Below are 13,888 nucleotides of genomic sequence, written 5' to 3'. Positions count from 1 at the left end.
TTCTTCTTTCTTGCTGGCTATGACAGCACAGAGGCTTATGATCCACGTACATGGAAGGCTGAGAGAACATAAAAGTTCAAAGTCTGCTTTAGCCCCATCAGAGCGACACTGAGTCCAAAACAAAAGGGGGGTTATAAAGCCAGTTAAGTGCTTTCTGTGTGACCTGATTCAATACTCAGAAACCACAGGAAAACATCCAGGGCATGGGTTTGCAATCCTAGCACAGACAGAAGTGGAGACAGGAGGATCTAGTTGGCCAGTTTCAGGACAGTGAGGGAGAGGGAAGAGTGAGGGAGAGAGCAGATGGTGTCTAAGATGGAGCACCTGAGGTTGTCATGTCTTCTACCCTGTACATACATGTGGGTATGTTTACACATGCACCTCCCCCACCTGCAGCAACACCCATGCTTCCCATTCTTTCACATACTTCCTCCGTGGCCCAGGCCATACTGACTGCTCAACTCTTAATTCTAACAGCATAATAGATATTTAATTTATGCATTTTAGTTGTTTAATTGTATAATGGCTATTTCAGATTGAATATTCCTAACTCCAAAATCTGGAACCTTTGAGTGTGGACATGATGTCACAAATAGAAACTGCATGTGACAGGGAAAATGAACATCATGTGATAGGCTAAGTAAAGGGATGCTAAAATGTGTAAACAACTTTAAAGCTCTGGGGATCAGGTGCATACACAACATGAAAGAATTCCGTATTTACACTTGGGTTCCACTGCCAGCTATCTATGCAGATATCCCTAAATCTAAAAACATTACAAACCTGAAGCACTTAAATCCAAAAAGTTGGAGGAGAGATAACCCTTTTTCACCAACGATTTTTCTCTATTCTAGCTACAATAACAGCTCTCTGGCTCTGTCTCTCTCTGGCTCTGTCTGTCTCTTTCTCTCTCTGTCTCTCTCTCTCCCTGCCTTCCTCTCCCCCTTCCCCTCCCTCCCCACTGGTTTCCTCTCAGTGAAGGGAAACCATTCCTTGACCTCTCCCTCGCTGACTTTACTGTTTCCCATCCCCCACCAACAGTCTTCCACAATCCTTCTCATGCTCTGACCACCTGGAATAGCAAATATTTACTGTGTGCCTCTTCCCACTAAAGCACACTTTAAGATGCACACCTCATGCTGTGGGATGTGTCTTTCTGAGCATCTCTCTCTTTCCCCTAATATCTTTTTAAAAAGTAAGTTTCATAGGGATGGTTTTCTCCTTTCTTTATTAGTCTCTTCCAAGTGCCTGGAACACTGTAGGTGTCCAGCAAATATTTGTTGACTTAAACGGGAAATGAATAAGTCCAAGTGATTTTAATTAAATGATCTATTGACCCATTTATGTTACTATAAGAAAATACTCAAGGCATGCTAACTTAATGAAGACAGGAGTTTTGTTTAGTGTACAGTTCTGGAGAGTGAAAGCCCAAGATCAGGTGGTCCTACCCACTCCTTCTACTGCTCCTGAGGGCCTAATGGAGGAGGATGTCATAAAAGCAGGGGTGTTTGTAGGAGAAATAAAAAGCCAGGTAGCATTCAAGGGTCAGGCCAGCTCCTCAGTTTGTTCTGTAAGAGCTGAAGGGTCCGGTAGGAACTACCTTGACCCCACTGAGGCAGTGCCCACTGTGGAGTTTCCATAAGGCCATACCTCTTAAAGGTTCTACACCATCACCCACCACTGCCATTCTGGTGACATCAAGTCTCTAAGACATGTTCTTAGAGGAAAAACTATACCCAAGTCACAGAAAGTGACTTCTATATGAACAGTCCTTGTGTTAGGAAATGAGGCACATTACAAAGTCAAAGAACATTTTACTCTATACCTATGCAGGCTGTATACATATAGCATTTATTTAATCTAGTTAACTGATTTTCCCCTTCCATCTCTCTTTATTTACAGTGAGTGCACCAGGAAATACAGGGAATTGAAATAAAGCTATAAATTAAAACAGAGACCACCTGTCAGACAAGGAATTTATCCAAATGTCTGTAAGATCCACATATAAATGCCTCTAGAAGGGTGGAGCATAACGTAAGGCATAAGGGAACCGTGAAACACACCCTATTTGACTGAGTCAATTCAATTCTACTGAGTGTAACCCTTATCTCTAGAAGAATGAGACACTCAATAGCTGATTTCTACAGACTGCCTTAATATGCAGTGTGGACAACTACAGACAAAAGTTAGCATGCACAATCTATTAGTTAATTTCTGGGGTTTCTTCAAGACTTACTGCCCTACTGTTTCCTGTCACTCTCAAAGGGCACATTGACACTTTCTTCCAATCAGTTTGATAAGTTGTATCCAGTTTTTCTCTCAAACACAGCATTTCTTCTTTAACTCTCTAGACTAATACAACCTGGGTCAGTAATTTCCAGTTTTCACTTGTAATTGCTCAAACACAGAGCACTCAAGGCCAATTTCCTTTGTGTACGACTGAGCTAGATTTAATAAGGTAGTTGCTACTCCATGTAATAAGTAATTAGACACAGCTTCAATTACAGCATTATCATAGTTAATTATCTGTTATTTTCCCCTTGGTGCTAGAGCTTGAGTTTGTGGCCCTGTGACTGTCAAGCACATGCCCCACCAGTGAGCCACGCCATTAGGGTCTGCCTTTCTTGTATCTTCTTTAGAGGTTTGTTTTTCTCTTTCCTCCTCCTTCCTCTGCCCTTTCTTTTCTTTAAAATCCAAGGACCATTTTATTCGAGTCTGAAAGAAAAACAACCAGACAGGCAGGCTGTACATTTTGGCAGCTGCTAGGAGGGAGATGGGGAAGAGGAAGAGAGGAAGTCAGGTCTTTGAGTTATAATCAGCACTGGCATCTGTAAACAGTGGTGGAACAGGGACTGGGGGAGTGGAGTGTCAGGACAAATATGCTTAGGATTTTGGCCAACATCCAAAGAGCAGAAAAGGAGACAACGTTAAGCTTTTCAGTTACCATTCAGGAAAGTGGGCGGGACTAGCAGTGAAGATCTGTAAGTGACTATGGCAAGGGAGGCTCCTGGACGAGGTAAGTACATTCATTATCTCCCTGTGTGTAGACTGTGCTGTCTGTATTCTCCTTGCATTCTCTAAGGGTCCATACACTAAAGCATGATCCCTACTATGGTGGTGGCAAGAGGTGTGAGCTAACCTTAACTGTGAGCTCAGGTAACAGGCTCACAACCATCTGTAATGGGATCTGATGCCCTCTTCTGGTGTGTCTGAAGACAGTGACAGTGTATTCATATACATAAAACAAATAATATTTAAAAAAGACTTCAGGGCTGTTCTTAGGCCACTGGGGAACTGTTCCCACTGGTGATTAAGGTAACTCTGGGACCCTTGCAGGAGAGCAAGCGTTAGACGGGTGAGCTCATTCTGGCTTCTGCTTTGAGATGCTTCCTCCTGAATGTGCACTTCTGCCACGGGCCATGCAAGCCTCACCTGAGCCAAGCCAATGCCAGTGCCTTTCTCTTAAATCGCTGGGACCAAAGAATCTGTTTTCTCTGTAAACTTAGGCTGCCTCAGGGTTTCACTGTAATAGTTATGAGCAGACTATAACATGAAAAACTGGTACCAGAAACTACTATAGAATTGTAACTATATGTAAACCTTGTACATATACTGTATTCTATTGTAGTATTGTATGTATACTGTAACTACATGTAATTATTGTTACTATAATTATACCTTAAAATGGGTAGGCAGCTTTGGAATTGGGTAACTAACTAGAAAAGGTTAGAAGAATTTGGAGGAATAGGCTAGGAAATTTCAAGTGTTATAAATGGAGTTTAATTGGAAGTTCTGGTAAGGGCTCAGAAGAGGAAGGAGCTAGGAAACTAATTTTGGAAGGAAAGTAGAATCTGATGGGAAAATGGGGGCTGTGAGGAGGGAGAAACTGTCATTATTATACTGTTATAAAGAATCTGACCACACTAATTCATGCACTAAGACAAGACTGAAATTAGGAATGCTGGACTAGTTTATTTGAACAGAGAAATTTCAAAACAATAAAATACTGGGCTATGATGGTGTTACTGGCTACTGTTCGATTTATAGTAAGTGTTGAGAGCAAAAGGAAATAGAGGATTAATAAAATTTGCAGCTTACCTAAGGAATGAACAGAAAAAGTGACTAAGGGTATGGTTTAGGGAAGTACACAGTCAGACTGTTAGATATCAGCAAGAATGCTAATTATGAGGTTTCTGTAAAAGCCTTGAGGCCACCTCCCAAATCGCCCACCCCCCATTATAGGCCAAGAGATCTTTCGGGATAGTGTTGTCTCAAGGACTGAGCCCAGGGTGCTCTCTGCTGGCTTCCGATACAAGACCAGCCCAGGATTTGTCTCCCTGCGTCCATCTGATGAGGTTCTGTGGCTGCAGCAGTGGCTCAAGCAGAATCAGAGTTCATATCAGAGGCAGATTTTTCTGCCGTCTACATGGTGCTGATTCTGCAGTTATGCAAAATGCAAGACTCATAAGATCATGACAGCATCAATGAAGATTTCAAAGACGGCCAAGCAGAAGTTTGCTGCGTGCTCAGAGCCCCTGCAATGAGTGCCCAGTAGGATGATACACATTGGAGATGCTGGAGTGGAGCCATAATAGGGACCCAAGAAACACAGGGCAATCAGCAGCATGATCAGCAAGCAGTCAACTGGCAATGTCCAACAAAACTCAATGCCCCTCTCCGAGGGACTTTACCCCAATTCTCCACTTTTGTTTCTCTTTTGGAATAAAATTATATACATAGTGGCTGTGCCATCAGTGAATACTGGAAATAGAAAAGTCATCTTGACTTTATTTTGTCTTTTTTTTTTTTTCCAGAGCTGAGGACCGAACCCAGGGCCTTGCGCTTGCTAGGCAAGCGCTCTACCACTGAGCTAAATCCCCAACCCCTCATCTTGACTTTATAGACAGAAGGAATTTGTCTTGACTCTAGGAACTTTGCACTTCTTGTTGTTATTGTGTGTGTGTGTATGCATGCAGGCATATACGTGGGTGGCAGACAGTACTGTGTGTCCCGTTTATTACTCTGTGCCTTATTCCTTTGAGACAGGGTGACTTAGTGCACCTAGAGCTAGGCCAGTCATCTTCATCATCCCTCCAGTGTCAAGCACCAACAGTGCCTAAGATTGCACAAAGCCATGCCCAACCTTTTTACCTAACTAGGACTTGAATGCAGGTTCTCATGGTTAAGCAGCAAGTGTTCTTACCCTCGGGGCCATTGGCCCAGCCACTGGTTAGTGATTTCAGACAGGCTTTCACTATGCAGCTTAGGTTGCTACAACCTTGTACCTTTGAAGGGCGCTAGAGTGAGTTAAGACTACTGGGAAATGGAGTGACCATATTTTGCACTGTGAGATCATGAACGTGCTAGCTGAATCCTGGCTTTCCCTTTCTCTGCTTCCTGGTCTGATGAGAAATGAACAAATGACTTAAATTGCTATGTCACAACTTGAAGCTGCTGTTGCTACTGTGCCTTCCCTACCATGAAGGACCACACTCTTCAACTATGAACCAGAATAAATCCTATCTCCCTAGATTGCTTCTGTCAGGAATTCTGTCCCAGCAACAAGCAGTGTGACTAATGTGCCCTGTGGTGCCCTACAGCCCCACTGGGATGACAGTGAGATGGTTATCACCGGGTGGATCCCTCATCCTTGGACCTTCAGAGTGACAGGCTCAGGCCTCCCCTTCTCTGCAGTATTCTTCAGTGTCCTGCCTCTGGGATACCACTACACTAAAGAACCCAGGCTAACACACCTTAGCTCTAGTTATCCTTTCACCTGTCTTATCTCATCCCTCACCTATACTGCAGTCTTTCCTGAGGACACATAGGGTCTTACATATTGGGGCATGAACACAGTATGTGATTGACTGATAGGCTTCTTTAGCTGTCCTCATTAGAAAGTGCAAACATAGACAGTTAACTTGAACCTTGATCTTGCTTTTATTAACAAGTAAAAAACATAGAAAATAAGTATTTTCATTTAAGAAAAAGCATTTTCATTTTATGTGTATGGGTGTTTTGCCTGCATGTATGTGTCTGTGCATTTGTACAGGCAGTGTCTGTGGAGATAGAAGAGGGCACTGGATCCCCTAGAACTGGAGTTACAGACAGATGGGAACTGTAACATGGGTGCAACGAGTGCTCCTAACCTGATACATCTTTCTAGCCCCATAAGATATTTTCCTTTCTCTCTCTCTTCGTATTTTATTGAGACCAGTTTATCAAATAGCTATAATATACTTTAGTACAATAAAATTGACAATTTCCTAATTTGTTTGCATCATGAAAAACTTTCATTTCTTCAAGAGGCCACTTTTAAATTCATAATTTACTCTCGATTTAACAGTAATATTACTGAGAAAACATTTCTGATTATCAAATCCAGAGGAACGAAAGCAGCTGTCTTATCAGGATTTAAGGAATATGCAAAATTAACATAGCAACTTGTTCAATATAATAGCCAACTCAATAGAAAAATGTTTTCTTTTTTTAATCTAACTTTATTTTTTTTTCTCTCCTTTAAATTAGATATTTTCTTTATTTACATTTCAAATGTTATCCCCTTTCCTAGTTTCCTCTCTGAAAATCCCCTTCCCTTCCCACTTTTCCCTGCTCCCCAACCCACCCACTCCAGCTTCCTGGCCCTGGCATTCCCCTATACTGGGGCATAGAACCGTCACAGGACCAAGGGCCTCTCTTCTCAATGATGGCCGACTGAGCCATCCTCTGCTACATATCCAGCTAGACAGGAGTCCCACCATGTGTTTTCTTTGACTGGTGGTTTAGTCCCAAGGAGCTCTGGGGGTACTGGTTAGTTCATATTGTTGGTCCTCCTATAGGGCTGCAAACCCCTTCAGCTCCTTGGGTCCTTTCTCTAGCTCCTTCATTGGGGACCCTTTCATTATTCTTTAGCAAGTTCTTCTAGTCAAGGTAGAATGTCTTAAAGAATCAAACTTAGAAGTAGGTTGAATTGGTGGGTTAGTTTAGCTTGCTAAAACAGCTATCATGCTTCTAAGGTATCTCTATTCAAAAAGCAGTGAGTTTGGGGCTGGAGAGATGGCTCAACAATTAAGAGCATTGACTGCTCTTCCAGAGATCACGAGTTCAATTCCCAGCAACCACATGGCTCACAACCATCTGTAATGCGATCCGATGCCCTCTTCTGGTGTGTCTGAAGATAGCTACAGTGTACTCACATACATTAAATCAATCAACCAACAAACAAAATGAGTTCCTGCTTTCTGATGTCTTTTATCAGCACTATTCATGTGCTTGATACACAGTAAAGAGTCCACTTCATTTTCACCATGTATCAAAATGACGATGATTAATTTATAAATGGTTGTGTTAGTAATGGCACAGGAAAACTAAGAAATGGGAAAGGAGGATGGAAAAGTATGATATTAATTTTGGCTATACTGAAGGAAAACTACTACACATCCAATAGTCAAAATGAGCAGTTCATTATAAATGTCCACGGATCTGAGGATGGCTCAGATTTGTGTTTTAGCATACATATCTGGGAATCATCAGCATATAGATGTGTTCAAAATCACTATACCAGGATGTGATCAACAAACCAACAAGAGAGGAATGAGGTAGACAAAAGATGCATTGTCTTAGGCATGCAAACATTTTGTACTGGGATGATGACTAGTAAAGGTCTCTACTGTGTCCCAAGAGTCAAATGAAGTAAGAGTTTCATGGAGGTGCGAACTTACACCCAATGCTACAGAGGGCAGGCACTTAAATGCACCTCTGTCCACAGAGGGCTGGCCTAGCATGCACCACACACTGAGGCACACACACTGGAGATGGTGGCATGAGGATCAGGCATGAGTTGAAGGCCATCCTCAGCTACATAGTAAGTTAGAGGACAGTGTGGGCTACCTGGGACTCTGTTTCCTTTTGAAACAAAAAACAAACAGAAAGGGAGTTGTAAGATATATTGGAATACTCTGGGAAGCTGCCTGGTGTGGGTGGTCGTAAAGTTAAGGGAGTCTCGTCAGTTCAAGTGTTCAGTAGCAGCCCAAGGTAGGTAGAAGGCTGATCCAACCATATTATTGAGTGGAGTTAATGCTGTCTAGAAAGGAGTGACTACAGCCATGAACTTCATGTGTGCTTGTCTAGGCATGAGAGAAGGAAAGGCACAGAGGAGCAGAAAGCACTGAGCAAGGGGCCTGAGAAGAAGGTGAGGGGCTGAAACTGTCAGGAGCCTGTTACTGAGTTTCAGAGGAGCAGAAAGCACTGAGCAAGGGGCCTGAGAAGAAGGTGAGGGGCTGAAACTGTCAGGAGCCTGTTACTGAGTTTCAGAGGAGTGTGAGTTCAGAGCTCACTGCTTCTTCTCAGCCAATGCCCCCATCTGTCAGTGCACTATGTGAGCCACACTTTCAAGACATACTCAAAGGATGAACTCTGGCCACTGCCATGCCTGCGACGCCTTTAGTTGCCAGGGCTGCTCTCACTGTGTGGTGTGGCAGCCACCCCTCCTCCTCCACTCTCCTCCCACACACAGCATCTCAAGTCTTCTTAACCCACATGAGGTCCTCCTATCAACCCCCTGAAAACACTCCAGTGCTTTCTCATCTTATTCTGAAAGAATCCAAAGTGCTAAACACGCTTGCCATTGGCCCTGATTACTTGTTCACCACCGCACTGACAGCCTCTCCCTTCTGTCTTTTGTCTAGTCACATTAGCTGCCTTGTTTCCTGTGTCTGAGAACACTAAATGTTTTCTCTCTGATAGATCCTCTTCAACATTCTCAGAGACACTTGCTGTTTACACAACTTTGTGCTCACTATCACCTGTACAAGGAGGTGCTCCTGTGTCACAACTCCCCTTTCTGTTCCTCTGTTCTCTTTAGGACACTTCTCATGTGCTAAGTTATACAGTTACTCTTTTCATCACCTCCTGTAAGGCAAAGCCCATGAGAGTAACAAGCTCCCAGTGTGGAGCACGCAGACCCACACAGCACACAGCACAGAGACCTCAGTAAACATCTGCTGGTTAAATGAATGAATAACAATGTGCACAAAATCATTGACTTCTGGCTGGAAGGTTTCTGATCTTCTGAAAGAAAACTATCACAAGACTTTATTAGTTCTATGTTAACAACATATATACAAAGTTTTAACTTTAAGATGTAAGCAATTACCTGATCTTTGAGAAATTTTCGGATGTTCCGATGGGCTCGGGAACATTCTGTTAATAAGCTGAGAACTGGAGTTAGACCCTCTCTATAGCTGCTTCCCTATAAAGAAAACCATGCATGCCATATTAGTTCAGTTCCTAAGGCTGGGGCTCTCCTCCATGTCATCTGAGAATAGGAAGACTTTCTTGAGGGGAGGGAGGGGGAAAGGTGGGAGGATGCCAACGTTTATAAATGATTTTAAAAGTTACTTTATGTAACATTTCCATAAGTTATCTTCATTTTACTATGTGGTTCTATCTTTCCTTCTTTTTCCTACATTTTTCTCCTAGGGTTTACATAAGCCCAGCCAATGTGCTTCAAAGAAGCACAGGATTTTGAGATCCATCTATGTGACACTGCTGCCTTTCAGGAGAAACTGAGTGACAGACTAGAGAAATTTGAAGACAAAATACTTTGAACATGTCTTTTGGAGAGGTTAGTTTTTACTTCTGACATTTACAGGGCAGCTAATTTTTCTTTTACTTTCAGACATTAGTTATAAATTTGGTGTAAAATACAATTTGATCATTACATAAATTCCTTGGTTTCTTCCAATGTGTCATTATCATGGTAATGTTCTTGGAGAAGTAGAACTATATAGCATGCCAAGCACCAAGGACAAGCTGTGCGCTCATGCTGTGTCATCTCTATGCGGGGCACATCGGGCTTAGGTGCGCCTTCCCACTCCAGCAGCCTTACCTTATCAATTCTCTTCTCCATAAAATTGAGTAAAACGTGAATGGCCTCCATATTCATGCCATTGTATACCATGGTACTGTTTTTCAAAGCTGTGTCTTTCTCCGTTGTTTTATCACTGGGCAGTTCATCTAGAGTTGCTGCCTCTTGGGCTGTTTCTTCATGGGTTAATGGACAAATGAGAACATCCAAACAAGAGACTGGAACATTGCTTAAAAGGTTGACGGCATTACTGAAAGGCAATTTGAAAATACAATATTTTAATTTGACTGAATAGGCTTTTAAAATGCAAACATAATACAAAGTTCAGAGGTGACTTTTAGGAGTCAATTAAAATTTTTCTTTTTCAAAGTGAGCCATTAATATGACTTGGCATTTACTAAAAGAAAAGAAAGACCTGTCTTAACCATACACACGACAAATTAAAAAGGAGCAATGGTAAACAGACAGACACAATGACAGGACACCACGTCACCTTCTGAAACACTGAAACAGGAATCAGCCAGCTGTAATGCCAGCTCTTTAATTCACTGTGACAATGCCGGCTCTGCATGCTCGTCAGGGCCTGAGCTGCTTTTGTGGGTCCAGTGCTGTTTATTGTCCCTTCGATTACAGCACCAAGCACTTGAGAAGCAATGTGTATAAGCAGCTTATCACAGGCAACAGCATTAAAGAGAAATGCTACAGTATCAAGACTTGGGTTTTTTCTAATGTACAAATACAATTTTTAAATCATCCAATTTTTTATATTTCAAGGAAAAGCACAGTGCCCCCTTTCCTCTCTCACCGTCGGGTCTCACACTACTCTTCCATCTCTGCCCCAGGCCTTTTGATTTCCCTGGATTGTATAGGAGCCTGGGATGCACACCAGCAGGGGGAACCCAAACCTTGTATTTTTGGCATTCCCTAAAAACCTTGTCCTAGCGCTCAGTATTCAAGAGGATAAAATGGTAGTAGAGATTCAGACTGAGGCATGTTTGCAAAGTAGATCTCTTTCTCCACATACTGTTTCACAGTTTTATCTGCCAGGAGAGGCAGTGTTCCTATGTGAGCTGGATTTAATAGCCTGTACCCCAGGACTTCCTGGTAAACAACAATGGAAAGACAGGCATTACATTTCCTAGTGACACAGAAGCACGTCTAAAAATAACCACATCCTGACTAAAAACAAACCCTTGCAAATGTAGTTTAAAAGTATAACCGCCTGGAAACCAAAGTTAGGGCTTAATCCATCTGATGCTGCCTTAATTCAGATCATAGCAATTTAAACGTAATTCATAGTGACATTCTAAAAAATAAAACAAAAAGAAAAACAATACAGAGGTTTTCCTTTCTTTTCCTTCCTCTTGAAGCATGGTTTTATTTCCCATGAATCAGTATTTTATTCTCTTTATATTATGGAAAAAATTTTAAAAATCTTTTCTGGGGCTGGTGAGATGGCTCAGTGGGTAAGAGCACCCGACTGCTCTTCTGAAGGTCCAGAGTTCAAATCCCAGCAACCACATGGTGGCTCACAACCATCGGTAACGAGATCTGACTCCCTTTTCTGGAGTGTCTGAAGACAGCTACAGTGTACTTACATATAATAAATAAATAAATCTTTAAAAAAAAAGATAAACACACTGTTGCTGAACTATAAACTTAACAATGGTTGTGACAGGCTGGGGGTGGAAAAAAAATCATTTCTGAAAATCCGTTATAAATTAGACAGTGCAGAAAATGAGTGAAAATAAAAAGCAGTATGAACTTCGGGTCAGGAAACAAGTGAACTGTCGTTATGAACACATGGTCACTGGTAAAGCCTAAGTTACGGATGTCCTCACTGAAGCTGCTGTCAGTGCCACACACTCTCTGTCCTGTCATTTATGACTCTCAAAGGCAATTAAAGTACAACACTTTCCACACAAACTTTAGATTTCTTTTCTAGCAAGCTTCCAGAGTACCTAATTTTTACTTTAAAATGGCTTGCTTCTCACTTAAGCATTTGGAAACTATTATTATTAGGAACCACAGAGTCACTCGGGAGAAGAGAGAGGAAGAACTTTACCTAAGAATTACTCTCTACACCGATACAAGCCATTCCGAAATGCTATGATTTCCCCCTAAACACAAGACTGCCATCTCTGGAAAGCATCAGCAGTGTGCTCCTCTGCATCTACCCCAGAGCAGGCTGAAGACTGAGAGTCACTCCATTACAAAGGGATGGTTCCCCTTTTCATTCACTTCCAGGAGGAATGTTTAGGAATTCAGCATATTTAAGAAGCCAAATGTAGAGCTGGAATCAACAAATATTTGGGTGTTTAAGGCTTTTCTTCTCATTACCTATTGAACTCAGTTCTCAAACAGCTACAAAATTAATTTTCTGGCTCGCTGTGTTCGAGCTATTCTTTTTAAGCAGGAAGGTCAGCCTTCTGAGCTCTGTCATTTCTCTGACAGTTTTATTTGTGGTAGAAGAGTACATGAGATTCTCCAGCTTCCAGAAGTCAGTGCCAATGCACAGGTTTGCACAATGGTGTTTGCATTCCTACTCCAGGGGGTAGAAATGCTGTGTATAATTCTCTCCTTTCCAGTTCCCAGAGACCATTAATCACTGTGCTGTGACACCCCCCCTCCCAGCCCCTCCTGATACACAGAAGGCTTACCAGCTGTGGGGAGGGGAGGACAACCTTAGATCTGGCCTTCCATCAACTGCTGAACTCAACAAACACTGAGAGTGAGGTGCATGCTAGCAGCCCACACCAATCCGTGGCAAGCAATGAACCTTACAGTCACATAGACTTTCTTCCTAATGAGGCTTATGTGTATATTATCAAGCCTGGAAAGAAAGCTAGCCAAATCTGGATATCTTCAAAAGATTCTCCTGATCTCTTTCAGTTAAAAGAAAAAAAAAAGCTTATTATTTTTTTTCTTTGTGGGAAGAGCACCTAAGATCTAACCTTTTTACCAAGTGTTAAATATATGCTACAGTATTGCTAATGTGTTAAATATATGCTACAGTATTGCTAATGGTAGACTCTGCTGTACAGCAACAATAGATGATACCACTCCCCCACGCCTCCCTCCTAGGCCATCACTAGCATAGGACCTCACCCTCTAAGTGTCTCTAGTTTAGATTCCTTATTAAAAGAGGATCATGCATGTGCCTGGTCCATTTAACTTGTTAGCGTCTTCTATATCTACATACGTTCTTGAGAGTTTTAGGATTTCCTTCTTTGTAAAGGTGGGATGCTGTTCTGTTACACGCACACACTTCCCACATTTTCTCTGCTTATCTAGTGTTAGAGATTTCAGTCATCTCCCTTCCCTACCCCGTCTCTATCTTTTCTCCTCTCCCTATATTTCCCTTATCTATTTGTCTGTTGTCAGGCGGACTTCATGTCTCTGACACTGTGAATAGTAATATGATGACCATGAGTATGCAGGTATATCTTTGGGACATTGATTTTTATTGCTTTGGAATGTACAACCATCAGTGTGGTTGCTGAAGCAAATGGCGTGTCTAGTTTCAATTTTTAAAAGAACTTCCATACTGTTTCGCACAATGGCTATATTGTCTTACCTTGCTGCCAGTATACACAGATTCTCCTTTCTCTACAGCCTAGCTTTGTGCTGTTCTTTAAGCAGCCGCTATAACAGATGTGAGGTGAATCTTAAGGTTTTGATTTGCATTTTACAGATTAGTAATGCTAACCATGCTTTCATATGCACATCTTTGGAGAGCTGTCTGTTCAGATCCTTTATCCTTCCTTCTTGCCTTCTCTCTCCTCTTCTTTCCTCCTCTCTTTCTCTCTTTTTTTTTTTGGTTTGGGGGGGGGCTGTTAACAGTCCTATGCTGGTTATAGTAACAAGGCCTGTAATGCTAGCTCTCAGGAGGCTAAAGCAGGGGTTATTAGCTGAAGACTAGCTTAGGATACATAGTGAGTTCAAGACTAGCCTGAGCTACAAAGCAAGACTCTGCATCAAAGCAAAACAAACAGAAAGTTCCCTACCTACATACACTTT

General features: G+C 42.0%; 1 protein-coding gene across 6 annotated transcripts in view; it reads right to left on the bottom strand.

Moving 5' to 3' along the window:
* Ric8b (RIC8 guanine nucleotide exchange factor B) overlaps positions 1–13,888 on the bottom strand; it is a 98,707-nt gene that overhangs the window by 35,197 nt on the left and 49,622 nt on the right. For all 6 annotated transcript variants that reach the window (XR_003837771.2, XR_003837770.2, XR_003837772.2 and 3 more), the window contains exons 5-6: positions 9,890–10,118; positions 9,155–9,250 (exon numbers count right to left, since the gene is read on the bottom strand). Coding sequence is in view for 3 of the 6 variants with exons in the window: in XM_021173650.2 (XP_021029309.1) it covers positions 9,155–9,250; positions 9,890–10,118 (325 nt within the window). In the remaining 3 variants the exon portion in view is untranslated. The remainder of the gene's footprint in view (positions 1–9,154; positions 9,251–9,889; positions 10,119–13,888) is intronic.

The sequence above is a fragment of the Mus caroli genome, unplaced genomic scaffold (genome assembly GCF_978045245.1).
Source record: "Mus caroli unplaced genomic scaffold, Mus_caroli_1 scaffold_9, whole genome shotgun sequence".
NCBI classification, from domain to species: domain Eukaryota; kingdom Metazoa; phylum Chordata; class Mammalia; order Rodentia; family Muridae; genus Mus; species Mus caroli.
This window is presented reverse-complemented; position numbering and strand designations above follow the sequence as displayed.